The 17,800-nt window shown below is 47.1% G+C and overlaps 2 protein-coding genes across 2 annotated transcripts in view; one reads left to right on the top strand and one right to left on the bottom strand.

Annotated features, from left to right (window-relative positions):
- LOC121145000 (centromere protein P) overlaps positions 1-13,092 on the bottom strand; it is a 221,490-nt gene extending 208,398 nt beyond the window's left edge. The window contains exons 1-3 of the mRNA XM_040963626.1: positions 12,986-13,092; positions 9,850-10,031; positions 3,150-3,238 (exon numbers count right to left, since the gene is read on the bottom strand). Coding sequence (XP_040819560.1) covers positions 3,150-3,238; positions 9,850-10,031; positions 12,986-13,092 — 378 coding nt within the window. The remainder of the gene's footprint in view (positions 1-3,149; positions 3,239-9,849; positions 10,032-12,985) is intronic.
- Positions 13,093-13,900: 808 nt separating this feature from the next.
- Positions 13,901-17,800, top strand: part of NOL8 (nucleolar protein 8) — a 29,484-nt gene continuing 25,584 nt past the window's right edge. The window contains exons 1-3 of the mRNA XM_040962835.1: positions 13,901-14,040; positions 14,775-14,938; positions 15,988-16,050. Coding sequence (XP_040818769.1) covers positions 14,800-14,938; positions 15,988-16,050 — 202 coding nt within the window. The 5' untranslated portion in view covers positions 13,901-14,040; positions 14,775-14,799. The remainder of the gene's footprint in view (positions 14,041-14,774; positions 14,939-15,987; positions 16,051-17,800) is intronic.

Raw genomic sequence — 17,800 nt, forward strand, 5'->3', positions numbered from 1 at the left:
AGCAGACTGAGAATGCTGCAGGGAGCAGACTCCCTGCTGGGATTGTGGACAAACCGTGCTGGCTAACATTTCTAGGGAGGTGTGAGGTGTCTTCATTATCTCCCTCTTCCTTTAGTGATTGTGGCCTAAAAGCATCTGAGTACAAGGTTCTGTTAGATTCCTTTTCTAGTTAGATGTTTGTTTACTGGTGTTGATTCCTGTAACTCATGTTTACTTAACTGGCTGGTGATTGTTTCCCCTAATCCCATTGTTCAGTTAACTTGTAACTTTTACTGACCTGTTTGTCCTGCAAAAAATTGGTATAACAAGCCCAGAAAAATTCAATAAAGTGTGGATTGGTTCATCTCGCCTGTGCACCCCCTGTGTCCCAAAGTTCTTCTCGGTGCAGACGTCACACCTAGAGTCCCAGTCCCCACTAGAGGGACACCAATCTAATGGGCTGCATCTCCCAGTGATGAGCATGAGCGCCAGGGCTGGTGGGCACGCCTAGCTGCACAGGTGGTGGCACCCACCAGTGTAAGTGTGGGCTGGATACTGGGGTCAGTTGGGTTGAGCTAGGCTCCAGTGTCCATTGATATGAAAACAGCTGACTGGGATATGGAACTGTCTGCATTAGTCTGGTATACAAATTGGCAAGCATAGGAACCAGGGCTGGTGGCGGGTTACTGGGGGGTTGCTCTGACCAGGCTGCAGTTCCTGCCGGTATACATGATGGCAGAGTGTGTGGTGGGAAGTTAGGCTGGGCTGTAGCATCCATTGGTTTGGTATGAGATGGGGCTGGGGACAGAACTGACCAGGTGACAGCAACTACCAGGGTGTAAATAAGGCTGGTGTGGGTGATGGACCCCATACCAGCAGGCACACACAGGAGTCAATTCTGGGTCATCTCCAGGTTTCTTTGGGGGATTCCCCCCTAACTAGATCACTGAACGTGTAATTCCAACCACAGTGAAAATCATAGGATCTGTGGTCTCTGCAGTTGCTGAGGCCTGTGTAGTGGACAGCAAGTCCAGATGCACATGGGGGATATGGTATCCAGTTCATTGAGGCCTGCAGAAGACATCTAAGACCAGTGCAGGCAGAACAAATTGGACAGCTCTCCCAGACAAGTATCTGGGCGAATGGAGACTCTAAGGGGGACTATATCAGTTAATGGAATTTGGAAGGATTGCCTCAATCTTGGAGCAATGAAATCAGCAGCATCTCAGAACTATCAAAACCACTTAAGCAGTACCTTCTGCATTTGCTCTATATTGGGGAACCTTGGAGGACAACAGTGGCCTTCCCGATTCCTGGGAACTGATGTGGTTGGGTTGCTGGGAGTGGCTCCCTCTCCCCCTTCTCTCCACTTTCCTGCTTCCAGAATGAAAAAGGAGATTGGAGACAGCTGTCTCATCCAGTTTCCCCCACTCCTCGACGCTCCCAACTTTAATTGGAGCGCCACATGAGCATGCATCTCTCCCAACTATGTAATCATCAAAACAACATGAATTTAGTATTTTAAAAAAAGAACCCAATACTTGCACTTTCTTCTTGCCCCAGTTTTCAATGGTCACACGGCTAGTATAATGAATACTAAATTTTTAGCATATCTTGCTATAAAATGTAAGTGAAGATGATGGGTGTGGAACTTTTAGAAAGTATCCCTCGAAGAGATTAGCCTTCTCTGATGTCAAAAATGCTAATATGGTCATCACTGATTTAGTGTAGCCAATGGGAGCAGTTCCACCACACACAGCTCAAATAATTGTAATACATGCAGCCCATAAGCAAACAGTGTTAACTTCAGGCCATTAACATTTAATCATCAAGCTTGCAAATAATTTGGTGGTAAGAGGATCAGAATATGAACTAAAAACACTGTTGAAGTCTGCTTCAACTTGATCTCAGGATGGCAAATCATTGCTTGATTTGTTCCATAAGAGATCACAATGTGAGTCTTAAATGAAGTTCAAACACTGTAGTCAACACTTGCCCAATACAGGCATACCAAACAATCCCTTAGCACCGTACACCTTCAGTCCAGACAGGCTTTCTCTCTGCAGTTGATTTACCAGTCTCCAAAGGATCAGATTAACATGTTCACATTCTAACTTCTCTCCAGATAACCCAGAACAACTGGGAAAGAGATGAACACCATAGCAGAAACTGAGAAATCCAGGCCGCATGTTACAAGCACCTCTGAACAGTGCCAGACAATGTTAATTGGATGGTAGAAATTCTCAGGAACACGCCTGGCTCACACGCTTACTGTGGAACTTCCTTTGGGCTGTAGGCGTGGTCCACCAAGAGATGCCTGCCCATGGGAGAGCATTCGGTGTGCCAATGTGACAACTGCTCCAAATCCATTTGTTATCTGAAGAGCTGAGACTAAGGCAGTCTGCCTCCTCCGTCACACGTCTCGTCTCTGTATACATACCTTGCAGGGCATGCTGGCAACGCCGACCAGTTGAAACTGCTCTCTGCCATCCAAGCAACGTGCCCAGCCTAAGTCGGCTCTAATTGGCCCAGACCCCACTCTTCTTACAACCAGATGGCCAAAGGGGCTACATGTTACCATTCTGGGTGCTTTATTATTTTCTGTTTCCTGATCTTTTATGACAGTCTTAGCCAAAGCCATCTTCTGTGGGTTGTGTCTCAGGAGTTCAGTACAACTTGCAGGATCATCTAGCCCAAACAGCCTGGGGAGGGCTGTGGTTACAGTTGACCACTCACAACCTCATCAAGGGCCCTGAACAAGGAGACACCACGCTGAGCTGTTCCCACATCTCTGCCCCACAGAAAATGGGTCAGACGGCAAGGAGTCTTGGTTGTTTTAATATTCTAAATGTTGAGGAAATTTGTTTAGCAGGTACGGATCACCAATACACAACAGATGGTTGGCATACCAGTTAACAACCAGGGGTATCCAAGACTGTTCTCACAACCACCGACTGGGAGGCCACTTGCACCCCACCATTGGCCTACCTAAGCACCCAAGACTTGAACAACTCAATCATAGGAAACTGCTGAGGTGTTTACAGTTCAAAAGATTTTAATGGTATCACTATATATCCATGTGTTCTAAGGCAGCTCTGGCTCATGAACTCCTCCTAAATGAGATGAACCACTCATGGCAGAAACATCTCACAACAAGCTGCTTAATTTACCTGAATTTCCAGGACCCGAAACTCCAGTTGAAATGTAACCACGTGGCAATTCCCTGATAGTCTGTATTTCTGTACAACTTTCTTTATACCTGCAAATCAGAAAAATTAAAATTCTCTTTAGTAATAATATAGGGGAACTTAGCGGGGGGAGGGGATTTGGGATGTGGAGAATGGAAATCCCGAGGCCTATGGAACTGTATCATAAAATGATAATAATTTTTAAAATTCTGTTTACAAAGAACAATTTTGTTCAAATATATGCTTAATTTTGAATCCATACCACATGGAGATGCTTATGTGACACTGTATTAATAACTGAATGCAAAACTTTGGAATTCTGCATCAAATTATCCTTGCAAAATATAATCTGTAACAATTTGCACTATTTAGTTCAGTCATGCCAATGTTTATTATAAGAAATACATATTTGTGTAAATACATAAATTTTGTTCTTCCTCAGAACATAAAAGCTTATAGAAAACCCTAGGCAAGTTAGTGAATTATATATATATATATATATATATTTTTTTTAAAGATTTATTTACTCTTATTACAAAGTCAGATATACAGAGAGGAGGAGAGACAGAGAGGAAGATCTTCCACCCGATGATTCACTCCCCAAGTGAGCGCAACGGCTGGTACTGCGCCGACTGAAGCCAGGAGCCAGGAACTTCCTCCAGGTTTCCCATGCAGGTGCAGGACTCCAAGGCTTTGGGCCGTCCTCGACTGCTTTCCCAGGCCAGAAGCAAGGAGCTAGATGGGAAGTGGAACTGCTGGGATCAGAACCCATGCCTATATGGGATCCCGGTGTGTTCAAGGTGAGGACTTCAACTGCGAGGCCATGGCGCTGGGCCCAAGTTTGTGAATTATATTAACTACTAGATGTTGTTATTTATTTGAAAACGAAAATTATAGGGAAAGGACAGAGAATCTGCTGATTCACGCCTCAAATGGCCACACAGCCAGGCCAAAGCCAGGAGCCCTGAGCTTCTTCAGGGTCCCCCATGTAAAAGCAGAGTGCAATCACATGGGCCATCTTCACTTTTTTCCCAGGTGCTCTGGCAAACAGCAGGATCTGAAATGGAGCAGCCAGGTAGCCAGGTCATGAACTGGCACCCACGCAGGATGGCGGCAAGACAGGCAACAGCTTAATCTGCTATGTGATGATGCTGCCCCCAAATTAGATTTTTCATTGTTTCAACACATGTACCTGTACCATACTCTCAAAATTTCACTAAAATGACGGTGATAAACCACATCTTTGAGGTATAATATGCACACATTTAAATGCATAAAATGGCCTATTCTTAAGGGCTGGGGTTAAGCTACTGGCTGCGTGCTGACATCCCTTAGGGACATGGGCTTAAATCCTGGCTGTGCCACTTCTGATCCACCTCCTCGGAAATGCTCCTGGAAAAGCAGTCAAACATGGCCCAAGAACTTGGGTCCCTCCCACCCATGTAGGAGACTTGCACAAAATTCCAGGTTCCTGCTTTGTTTGTTTGTAAGACTTTTTTACTTTACTGGAAAATCAAATTTACAGAGAGGAGGAGAGACAGAGAGAAAGGTCTTCCACCCACTGGTTTATTCCCCAAGTGGTCACAAAGACCAAAGCTGTGCCAATCTGAAGCCAGGAGATTTTTCTGGCTCTCCTACACAGGTGTAGAGTCCCAAGGCTTTGCGTCATCCTCTGCTGCTTTCCCAGGCAACGAGCAGGGAGCTGGATGGGAATTGGAGCAGCTGGTATAAAAATTGGCGCCCATATGGGATCCCAAAGGTTGCAAGAAGAGGACTTTAGCCATTAGGCCATTGTGCTGGGCCCCAGGTGCCTAGTTTTGTTATGGCAATTTAGAGAATGAACTAGCAGATAAAAAATTATCTTTTTTCTTTCTCTCTCTCAAATAACTTTCAAATAAATCTTTTTTTATAAGTTATATTTTAAAGTATATTGCTCAATAATTTTTTAAAAGATTTATTTTATTTTTATTGGAAAGTCAGATATACAGAGAGGAGGAGAGACAGAGAGGAAGATCTTCCATCTACTGAGTCACTCCCTAAGTGACTGCAAGTGCTGGTGCTGAACCGAACTGAAGCCAGGAGCCAGGAACTTCCTCCAGGTCTCCCATATGGATGCAGGGTCCCAAGGCTTTGGGCCGTCCTTGACTGCTTTCCCAGGCCACAAGCTGGATGGGAAGTGGAGCTGGATGGGAAGTAGAGCTGCCAGGATTAGAACCGGCGCTCATATGGGATCCCAGTGCGTTCAAGATGAGGACTTTAGCTGCTAGGCCACCACACCAGGCCCTGCTCAATTTTTATACATGTTTGCCAATGCAATTACTATCCCACTCAAAACACAGAATTTCCTAGTCTCTCGTAAGCTTCCTTCATATCCTTTCCCAAGCTAAACCCCACCTGTCAAGAAATACTTCTGACTTCACAGGCATGTAGTTTTGCTAATGAAGTTATTTTTTTAAGATTTACTTATGTATTTATTTGAAAGTGCAACAGAAAGATGAGAAAAGAGAACTAGAGTGAAAGATTTTTCAATCTACCAGCTCACTTTTCAATTTACTGGTTGTGGGCTAGGCCGATGCCAGGAGCCCGGAACTCTGTCCAGGATTCCCGGAAGGACAGCAGATGCCCAAGTACTTGGGCCTTCACCTTTTGTTGATTTCCAGCTACATGAGCAGGGAGGTGGAGATGAAGTGGAGCAAGCGGGCCTTGAACTGGCACGCAGACAGGATGCCAGCTTAACCCTTTGTGCTGCAATGCCAGTTCTAAGAATAAGACACTCTGTGCAGTTAAAAGCATGAATGAGTCATATTCCACTGCCTTGAACACGTGATCTGATATGGGATGCTGGTATTGCAAGCGCATACCTACCTCTTTATGCCACAATCCTAGTTCTTATTTATTTTTGAGAGAGACAACAGAGTTCCCATCTGTTGGCTCACTAACCAAGTGCCCGCAAAAGCCCACAGCCAGGAAAGGAGGTCAACTGCAGTACCCCACACCAGTGGCAGGAACTCAGCTACCTGAGCCATCGCTTGCTGCATTAAGAGGAGGATGGATCTGGAGCCAGAGCTCAAATCCAGGCATCCCAACACAGGATTCAGGCATCCCAGCAGGCATCTTAACTGCTAGGCTCAACACCTGCTCCTAATGAAGTTATTTTTACAAGGATACATATTTAAGAGAAAAAAAAAAAAAGAAGCTTTAATCAGACAGATGAACTACATCTGGCAGACACTGGGAGCCTGAAAATCAAGTCAGCAAAGCAAAATTCCAGCAATAAGGACACTTAAAAGGGTACTAGAAAGGGAACTTGAAATAGCAGCCTCAAGCACTTACACAGGTAGGTGGCCTGGGGTTCAAAACAGGAAGACCGGTTCAGTATGTCGTTAGAGGAAAAACAATCACACAAAATAACAATATTTGTATCTTGACTAGATGTACCATTAAGAACACATCACCTCGGGCCTGGCGTGGTGGCCTAGTGAGTGACTAAAGTCCTTACTTTGAACGTGCCGGGATCCTATATGGGCGCCGGTTCTAATCCCGGCAGCCCCACTTCCCATCCAGCTCCCTGCTTGTGGCCTGGGAAAGCCACAAGGCTTTGAGGACGGCCCAAGGCTTTGGGACCCTGCACCCGTGTGGGAGACCTAGAGGAAGTTTCTGGCTCCTGGTTTTAGATCGGTTCAGCACCAGCTGTTGCGCTCACTTGGGAAGTGAGCCATTGGACGGAAGATCTTCCTCTCTGTGTTTCCTTCTCTCTATAAATCTGACTTTCCAATAAAAATAAATAAATCTTAGGAAAAAAAAAGAGCACATCACTCCTAGAGTTTTCCTGTCAAAAATGCATAGCTTGAATCTCAAGAATGTATCAGGGGAAAAAAAGACCGATGGACAATTTATAATACAAGTGGCCTTCAAAACATCACTGTCGTTCACAAGACAAAGGGGCTGGCCAGATTAAAGGAGACTAAAAGAGACATGACAGCTAAATGCAACTCCGTTCATGAATTGCAACTGAAATTTAAAAAATAGCTACAGAAGATTCAATATTGTTAAGAAATCAGTTCTTCCAAACTTGATCTATACATTCAACACAATCCATTTAAAAACTCCAGAAATATATATAATCAGGCATTCATGGAAAGGCAACAGATCCAGAACAGCCAGCGTGATACTGAGAAATAAAACTGGTAGAATTAGGATCAGCATGATGGGGCGTGCAGCCAATCTTCGGCCTATGGCGTCTGCATCATATGGGTGCTAGTTTGTGTCCTGGCTGTTCCATTTCTGATCCAGTTCCCTCCAATGGCCTGGAAGGCAGTGAAGAATGGCCCAAGTTTTTGGGCCCCTGCACCCCCCACAGGAGACCAGGAGGAAGCGCCTGACTTCCAGCTTCCGCTTGGCACAGGTCTGGCCATTTAAGTCAGTTGGGGGAGTGAATCAGTGCAAGTAACTGGGTTCTTGTCTCATGTGGGAAACCTGGACTATTTTTCTGGCTTCTGGCCCCAGTGGTTTTGGCATTTGGGAATTGTTGCTGATGGGAGCTCTTTCTCCACCTGTGAATGATCAAAGATCATCTGATTATCTAGCTTCAGATACATTCATGAACACACCAGAAGACCATTATCAGCACAATTAACTGCTGCTGAAAGGAATAACTTCAAAGAGTTGTGTTTTCAGCAGCTCCCTAGCCAAGTGACTCAGCCAGAGCAGCATATATTTGTTAATTAAGAATTTGATAGGGCCCGGCGCGGTGGCGCAAGTGGTTAAGTCCTCGCCTAGCACGCCCGGGATCCCATATGGGCGCCGGTTCTAATCCCGGCAGCCCCGCTTCCCTTCCAGCTCCCTGCCTGTGGCCTGGGAAAGCAGTCGAGGACGGCCCAAAGCTTTGGGACCCTGCACCCGCGTGGGAGACCCAGAAGAGGCTCCTGGCTTCGGATCGGCATAGTATCGGCCCGTTGCGCTCACTTGGGGAGTGAATCATCGGACGGAAGATCTTCCTCTCTGTCTCTTCTCTCTGTATATCCGCCTTTCCAATAAAAAATAATAAAAATAAATCTTTAAAAAAAAAAAAAAAAAAAAAGAATTTGATAGAATCACAGGTCATCTGACACACTCTGAGTCAAGACTTTTTTTTTTTAAGATTTACTTATTTATTTAATTGGAAAGTCAGATATACAGAGAGAAAGATCTTCCATCCACTGGTTTACTCCCCAAGTGGCCACAAAGGCCAAAGCTGTGCAATCTGAAGGCAGAAACCAGGTGCTTTTTCTGGCTCTCCCATGCGGGTGCAGGGTCCCAAGGCTTTGGGCCAGCCTCCACTGCTTTCCCAAGCCACAAGCAGGGAGCTGGATGGGAAGTGGGGCAGCTGGGACATGAACCGGCGGTCCTATGGGATCCCATCGCATGCAAGGCGAGGACTTTAGCCGCTAGGGCTACTGCGGTGGGTCCTGAATCAAACCCTTTTACTTTTTACCTCGCTCAACACAAGAAAAACTCTGCAAAAAAAAAAAAGTTTCTAAAATACAAGACTATAACTAGCGTTCTGAGCAACGTCATAGCACTTGGCCTTAGAAATGATCATTTACTGTACCTGGTAAGCTTTTACATATTATACCAAACAGAAAATGTGAAAAATGACTGAGCTTTCAAGCGTTTGCAAAATGTGAAGCCTCTCAGGCTGTTCCATCTGCAGCTTTCTACACTCACGTCGATTTCATGTTATGAAAGAGCGATGCAAGACATGACACGTGCTCCCGTTGTAATATGATTGGGATGCTTCCTGTCTGGATCCCATCAGGCTGCTCTTGTCAGTCTTGTTTTGTGTTGAAAATATTTCCCCTTCAAGTGCCATTATCACTCTAACTTAATAATCTCCTGAACCACTTCGGGTCATTCTCATAGCTATTTAAATTCCCGGCGTTAAATCTTTCTCTTTATAATTTTTATCTTAAGCATTTAAAAAAAAGAGAAAGAATACAGATTGCCTAGATTGCCTAGAAGGAAGACATCTCTTGTGATATCTCAGTCTGAAATTGAAAATCTAAATCACTGTGGCCACAGCTGCTCTCTTCAGATGCCTTGTTCGGTGTTCATACTGATTTTTATGGCAGGAAGTGTTACCCCAGGCCTTCCGCATTCTGCACCTGTAACTCTACCGGGTCCTTGCAAGCCACTCAGTCTGGAAATTCCGTAACTCCATTTCTCTACGTAAGCCAACCTCCCCACTCCAATGAGTGCCCACACTCTGAGCGTGCCTCAGAGCACTCTGCACGGTACCCACACTCTCCCTCTCCACTACCACACATTATTTCAGTGAAAAAAAAAATTAATCATTGGGACCAGCAGCCTCCCTTCTGGAAAAAGGCCTGGCCACTGGGACATGGCCACAGGCCATGACAATTTACAGTGAAAGACTAGATGAGGTAGCTTTCACTTCCATGAGGAATGATAAAAAAAATGTCATCAATGGTGCATTTTCTTTCAATGACTTGACTGTTAAAGTACCTGCTAAAAGTGACTACGTTCACTCTTCAAGAGTATCACGCATAGTGTGATGTTCAAAAGACACCTGACACAAATGTTTGTCACACCCACACTCGGAAATAATCTGTAGAATTTGAATCCGTCACTGTGATAACCAATTTCTGATGCAGAATGAAATAAATACCAACATCACGCTTACCCTTCTCTGCCATGTCTGTGCTTGTGAGGTCCTCCGTCTTCCTGCAGTAGCTTCCTATGTTGATGCCGGTCAGGGCACTTAGAAATGAAAGCTCTGACTCTAAGCGTCCAACCTGAGCCCTCAGACCTTCTGCAGAGCCCCACCGTGCAGATCCCGAAGGCTGTGCATCTCGGAATAACAGTCTAAAAAGCAAGCATCAGAAAGAGTTACCCCAACAACGCATTTTTCAACGAATACCACCGATTTTCTTCAACCATTCCCATTTTGCCCTTCTTCCCATCAACAGTAAGAATTTTCTCATAACAAATGTGCACTGCCATCTTGAATTTCGACAAAAATGAACAAATCAAATTATGCTGCCATACTTCTATACATTACAAACATCTTTGGAATAATTTACAATAATTTTTAAAATGTCAGTTCTAACCTATAAATTTCCGATTCAACCATCCAATACCCTAAAACATTTCAAAGAATTTAAAAAGGTGTATGAAAAAATTGGCAAGTTTCAAGCAAATTAATAGTACAGAACATTTTAGGCTAAGAAGAGTTTCTCAGGAAATCTAACGGGTAAACATTACAAATAAATAATAGTATGTTTTAACTTATACCATTCTTCATTGAGAATACATGTTTATTTTACTCAGAAATAAAGTTAAACATTAGTTAATAACTAGGTTGGATGCTACTCCACTTTCTCTGCTTTTCTTTTTAAAGATTTCCTTATTTTAATTGGAAAAGCAGGTATACAGAGAGCAGTGACAAAGATCTTCCATGTACTGGTTCACTCCCCCACGTGGCCACAAGACTGGAGCTAAGCTAATGCAAAGTCAGGAACCAGGAGCTTCTTCTGGGTCTCCCATGTGGGGTGCAGTGTCCAAAGTCTTTGGGTCAATCTCTTCTGCTTTCCCAGGTCACAAGGATGGGAGGTGGAGCAGCCAGGACACAAACTGGCACCCATATGGGACCCTGGCGCATACAAGGTGAGGATTTAGTGACTACGCTACCACGCTGGGCCCTGTGAGGGGGTATTTTCTCAATATGTTTTGATAATCTTTGTCCCCAAGTGTAAGGATTTTACTTCCCCTACCAGGCCCATTCCTAGCTAGGATCCTGCGCATGCTATGGTGTTCCAACCCAGCCTGGCACGGACCTTTCCCAGTCCCATCTCCTTCTAATGGGTGCAGTAGCCCAGCCCTGCACAGCCCACCCCCATCCTTGGCTCTCATGTGAGCCAGCGGTAAAGCAGCCCAGTCTGGCATGGCCAAAACTCCTGGTTCCCATGCATGCCAGTGTTAAGGCTTGGCACAACCCAAACCAGTCCTCACACACATGCTGACCAGTAGTCCAACCCTGCCTGGCCTGGTCCACCCCCAGCAGAAGCTACAACTTAGTAGAATCCCCCTACCTTCTCCCACCAGGCTTGCTCCCAGACCTAGCTCTCACTGCTGCGGCTGGGTGCTTGCTACAGTCTACTCCTCCCCCAGACCCAATGCTCGGTACGCCCACAGATGCTACATTTATGCCAACCCAGCCTGCTCCCAAGCCCAGTTCCCATGAGTGTCTGTGACTTCCATGGCTATGCCTCGCTTGGCTGGTCACCATTCCCAGCTCGTGCACAAACCAGCGGCTCCTGCAGCCCTACAGGGGCTCCCCCACATATCCCATAACAGAACATGCCCCCACACCTAGTCCTCTTGCGTGTTAGTTGGTGTCATGGCCCAGCTTGCATCCCCTGCCCCAAAACTCACTGTTGGTACTATGGCAATGCCCTGCCAGACAGATCCCCTCCAGCTCTGGCATTCATGCGCACCAGTGGGCAATGCATGATGGCACCAGGTCCCTCCCAGGATTCTTACCCTAGCAGGCACACTGGTCGGATCTTTACCCGGGGTAAGGATGACACCTTGTGGCCAGTAAGACCTGCTGCCTCCTAGTACCATACAGTGCTGCTCAGGGGGAGGCAGGCGGCTTGCTAAGGCCAACCTTAAATCAGTAGATCCCGGTGAGCTTAAGTCTCTTCCAGGCAACTCCCAGGTTACACTCACACTGCCAATCACGGGGCACACCTGGAGGAGGGAGGCTCTTCAACTGCTCTCTGGACCTTTCCCTTGGAGAGAAGTGCCTCTAGGCTTATTCTCCTGATCACCTCTCCACTTTCACACATTTTCCTTAGCTGGCTAACTCTTTGTAGCTGAGGAAATTTCTTTGCATCCCATGAGCCATGATTTTAAAAAAATCCTTTTTCCAAGTGGGCTATAAATTTGAGAAGACACAGGGAGAGCATAAAAATAACAGATCTTTCCTCTCCTTTAAACAAAGGAAGTGCCTGGACTCTGAGATTCCAATCCCACTGACAATTCTTTCGATAATCTCTGGGATTTACTAACTTTAAAACGGAGTTAACAATTAGAACCTACCACCGAGGCATAAAATTATTCTCCAGATTACACTAAATATTTCCCTAATGTGGATTTTTAAAAGTTATTTTTTATTGCAAAGTTAGGTATACAGAGAGGAGGAGAGACAGGAAGATTCAGTCTCCAAGAGGCAGCAGCAGGAGGTGATCTAATCTGAAGCCAAGAGCCTCCGTTAAAATTTTTTTTCAAAGACTGATTTTTTTTTTAGTAGAAAGTCTGATATACAGACAGGAGGAAACCGAAAAAGATCTTCGTCTGCTGATTCACTCCCCAAGTGGCCACAACAGCCAGAGCTGTGCCCATCCGAAGCCAGGAGCCAGGAGTCTCTTCCGGGTTTCCCATGCAGGTGCAGGGTCCCAAGGCTCCAGGCCACAAGCAGGGAACTGGATGGGAAGTGGGCCGCCGGGATTAGAACCGGTGATATAGCAATATCGCCTGTCATAATCAGAGGATGCGTCAAAAAACAAGGACACCTCAAGAGGAACTGCTGACCACTGGCCGAAGGCAAGGCACAAACACTTGTCAACACTTGTCAACCCAGAGAACTCCTAGCAAAAGGATTGGCTCACGACCGCTAAGGACAAGACTCGAAGCCCACGCCGAGGGAGCGATTCCCGCCCAGCGGACGCGGGAGGAGAGCTGGGCTGTGCGGAGAAGCCCCTGCCTGGCTCACGCACACACACCGACAGCGGCTTCAGAGTGCTGGGGCCACGTACTGGAGTCTGGACGCCTCCTTCCAGGGCACGGGCAGGTCGTCGCAAGCCCGGCGCAGCGCCGCGATCTCCGCCTGCAGAGCGCGGGCCTCGGCGCGCAGGGGGTCCATGGCGGGGTCCATGGCGGGGCCCACGGCAGCGTCCAGCAGCGTCCACGACAGCGCCCAGCAGCAGCCCAGCAGCAACCCACGGCAGCGTCCACGACAGCGCCCAGCAGCAGCGCGCGGCAGCGTCCACGGCAGCGTCCACGGCAGCGTCCAGCAGCAGCCCACCGAAGCCTGCAACTGCAGCCCCTAAGCCTTCCCTGCCCGCGCCCGGCCGGCCCAGCTTTTCAAGCCGCGCGCGCTCCCGGAGCGCACCATCCCGCAGCTCCCGCGGGGGGGGGACCAGTGGGACCTGCGGGACCCTCGCGGCCCGGACAGCGGGGCGCTTCGCACACAATCCTAGACGTCCCCTTGCGAGTCACTAGGCCGTCCGCTAGCAAAGTCCCTACCTCACCCAGACTTGGCTCATTCCAATTCCAAACCCGAGTACTCCCCGGCTCCCCCCCACAGGCGGCCTTGGAACGACTCGACGCTTACGTCATTGAGGGGGTGTTTCCCGGATGCCCCGAAAGGGAGCGCCTCTTTATTTATCTTCCGCCCCTTTATTTCCGTCGATCTCACGCAAGAGAGGCTAACCGGGAGGCGATAATCCTCCTCGGTAAGAAAAATAAAGGGGGTGGGCGGATTTCAGTTTGGGGTCCTTAAGGGCATGGAAGAGATGGAGGAGGCAAGGAGACGGCTGAGAGTGAAGAAATGAGTCTCGGGAAACTAAGTGATCCCGGAACCTTAGATGGCGGGGTTGGAAGTGGCTTGGGAAGGGAGAGCTGTGTATCTAGTTGAGTTCCTGTGCATGGGAGCCGGCTGTCGCCGCCGGAAGTGTCGAGGGGCAAGTGGGGCTCGGAACGTGGCGGGACGGTGGGTCTGTCCTCTCCCGTGTCAGCCTTGCGTGGCCTGCGAGGGAGGCAGGAGGCTTGCGTGGGCGTGCTGCTGAGGCGCCGAGGCTGCCCGGGAGAGGTACGCCCGAGCTCTCGCCCGCGTGCTGGGAAACGTCAGGGTGGAACGTGCTGGACGGCTGACTTCAGTAGCTTTGCAGATGCTCCTGCCAGTCCCTCGTGCGAGCATCTTAGTGATGCGATGTCAAGAACCTGAGGTTCTGCAGTTAGACCCGCAATCTAATTCTATTCTCACCACTGATGTTCTGTGTATCCTTGGGAATAGGACTTGAATACGTAGAAACAAACTAGTGTATGCGTAATTGTTCATACAGGGGCATAATCAAACCAGCCCTTATTGTTGCTCTTTGTGCCTAAACAGCACTTTGCAGACATTTTTTTTTTTTATGGTAGCAAAATAGTGTATCTGCAGCATTTCTTTACTTAGGACTGTGAGGATAGAGCGCTTTTTATCTGCTTTGGCCTACTACTGTCTGCTACATCGTATTCCTGCCAGCGTTTATTCAAGTAAATAAATGTGTGTGTGTTAATGAATCCTGGAAAAATACCGAAAACCCTGAATCGTGCACAAAGAGGAGCGGAGCGTGCGTTTTTCTGTCATTTCAAGTGAGACCGTGTGTACCTGTGTATATCTGTCCCAGAGGTTGTGAGATGATGGCTTCAGCAGGGCGTGGAGGGGGTTGGGAGAAGTCAGGACCGGGGGACCAAGCCTGGCATCGAAACTGAAGGCAGACAGGGATGGTGTTCCGTTTGAATTCTTCTCTGAATGTGGAAAATTGGCTCTTCCCACCTTAGTACACGGAGTGGATTCACAGACCTCATGAAAGCCAGCCAAGAAACCAAGCGCCTCTTCGTGGGTGGCCTCAGCCAGAGCATTGCAGAGGCAGACCTGCGCAGTCAGTTCAGCCGATTTGGAGATGTTTCTGATGTGGAGATCATTACACGGAAAGACGAGCAGGGTGAGTGTGCTGGCCTTCACTGTGTGTTTAGCTCAGGTTACTGCTCCCAGGTGAATGTCGGGGTGAGTGCTGACCCCCATCTGTGAGGCCCTGGAGGTGCTTTGTCTGACGCAGAACTTGGTCACCATCGGTTTCTGAACAGCGAAATTTAAAACCATTTTGATTTTAGAAATGTTTACTAAAATCTCCCGCTAGATCGTGTTTCGCTGATGTATAGTCAGGATGTTTCCTTAGGGTTCCTGTGGTAGCACAGTGGATAAAGCTGCTGCCTGCACCACTGGCATCCCAAATGGGCACTGGTTCTAGCCTTGCCTGTTCCTCTGCTTGTCCAACTTCCTGCTACTGGCCTGGGAAAAGCAGTGAAAGACGGCCCAAGTGCCTAGTCCCTGTGCCGCTCATGTGGGAGACCTGGGAGAAGTTCCAGGTTGAACCATCGAGGTAATGACTCAGGAGATGAAGCTCTCTCGTTATCTGACACTGCCTTTTAAGTATCTCCGTGAAAAAAAATTTTAAAGATTGTTTTTTCATTGGCAAGTCTGATGTACAAAGAGGAGGAGAAACAGAAAGATCTGTTTGATGATTCACTCCCCAAGTGAGCACAACGGCCCAAACTGAGCTGATCTGAAGCCAGGAGCCAGGAACATTCTCCAGGTCTCCCATACGGGTGCAGGGTCCCAAGGCTTTGGGCTGTCCTTGACTGCTTTCCCAGGCCACAAGCAGGGAGCTGGATAGGAAGTGGAGCTGCCAGGATTAGAACCAGTGTCCATATAGGATCCCAGTCCATGCAAGGTGAGGGCTTTAGCCACTGGGCTACTGTGCTGGGCTCTATTAAAAATTTTTTAAAAAATTATTTCTTAGCTATTTGAATGTTGCTTTCCTTTTGGAGTATTTGGACAGTCATGTTTAGAAAAATGTAACTTGATGGCCACAGAAAAGCAGTGTTTCCTTAAAAGAGCAAGTTTCTTATGGCTCATCTTTTGAAAGAGACATAATCTTTACATTGATTTTTGGATGCCGAGTTTTAAATAAATTTAATTTTCTTTTTTTAGGAAACCCACAGAAAGTATTTGCGTATGTCAACATCACAGCAGCAGAAAATGACTTGAAAAAATGTAAGATGGCCACGTGTTTTCTGTACTGATTGCTATCACGTGTCAGCCGGCTGGTGAAGAGCAGGTGTATCCACATTGCTGCCTGGTGTCTCAGTGTAGCGCTGATTCCACACCTGCATCTCAGTGAGCACTCCCGGGCTGTCCCGAGCATCACCTGTGCTAGCACATTCAGCATCCCGCAGCTCGGCAGGTCTGCTGGTCCCCACTGGGGTAGCAAACTTTTTTTTTTAATTGGAAAGGCAGATATACAGAGAGGGGGAGAAACAGAGAGGAAGATCTTCTGTCCGATGGTTCACTCTCCAACTGACCGCAACGGCTGGAGCTGAGCCAATCTGAAGCCAGGAGCCAGGAACTTCTTCCGGGTCTCCCACATGCGGGGTTCAGGGTCTCAAGGCTTTGGGCCGTTCTCCGCTGCTTTCCCAGGCCACAGGCAGGGAGCTGGATGGGAAGCAGGGCTGCCGGGGTTAGAACTGGCGCCCATATGGGATCCTGGTGCGTTCAAGGCGTGGACCTTAGCTGCTGCGCTATCACGCTGGACCCTGGGGTAGCAAACTTAACAACACATTGCTAGGTGGTTCACCCAGAAACCGCTGTTCTCAGGTATTTGAGGGTCAAATTTTCATAGAAGTTGTTGATTGCACATTTTCAGCATATATTTTACTATACTCCTAGGAGTGTTCATTGCTTAGGTAGCTAACCCTTGTCATTAAATATCGTTAATAGGAGAAGGGTTCAGATGACCCCCTTCTACAAGCACATCCTTAAAAGTATGACGTCTGTTGTGAATAACTAGTGCAGCCCAGGGCAACTGGTTGCTTTCAACAAACAAGGAAGGGCAGATGGTACGTGCTGTTCCTAGTATAGTGACACAGTCCAGTTACTTGAAAACTGACAGAGTTAAGTAAAGGGAACATTTTACTGAAGGAAAGCGAATAGCAGGGTGTGTTTTTGTTGTGGTGGTGGTTTTTTTTTTTTTTTTAATATAATTTCATTTACCAAACAAAATTTGCTTAATTATCCTTGTAATTGAGCAAATACAAAGTTGTGGCACAAGGCTGGCTTTGTGGTGTGGCCAGGAAAGCCGCCTGTAATGCCAGCATGCCAAATGGGTGCCGATTCGAGTCGTGGCTGTTCCTTGCTGATGGTCCAGGAAAGGCAGTGCAAGGTGGCCCACAGGTCTGAGTCGCCACCACCCATGCCGGAGGTCAAGGTGACCCCAGCTGTTGGGGCCATCTGGGGAGTGAACCGGTCAATCAAAGATCACTGCATCCCCTCTCTCTGTAACTCTGCTTTTCAAGTAAGTAAATAAATAAAAGAATGCAGTGGCTCAGTGATATTATCTGTGATAAGGTATTTAAACCTTAACTTTTAGTTTGCTTTGTCTTGTAAATGGCCAAAGAAAGGACTTGTCCCATAATTGTACTGTAAGACTACCTTAAATCAAACAATGCATGTTACTTAGTATATTAACCACCACATAGAAAATTTATCTGTCAGTGGTTTTTATTAAGGAAATTGAGTAGATGAAAAAAGAGATGAGATGTTAGGGCACAGCAGTTTGCACAGCTCAGTTATTTGTAGACTATGGAGTGATACTCAGTGTGCAGGGATAAAGAGAAGTGCTTCAGCATTCTGGAATGTCTGAATGACTGAAAAACGTGCATTAGTGCTTCACACTTACAGTGTGAGAAATAACAAGGAAATATTAAATAGTGCTGTTGTTACTAGACGTTTCTGAATAGTCAATGAG

This window comes from Ochotona curzoniae, unplaced genomic scaffold, assembly GCF_017591425.1.
Source record: "Ochotona curzoniae isolate NIBS_2020 unplaced genomic scaffold, NIBS_Ocur_1.0 scaffold_3208, whole genome shotgun sequence".
Lineage (NCBI taxonomy): Eukaryota > Metazoa > Chordata > Mammalia > Lagomorpha > Ochotonidae > Ochotona > Ochotona curzoniae.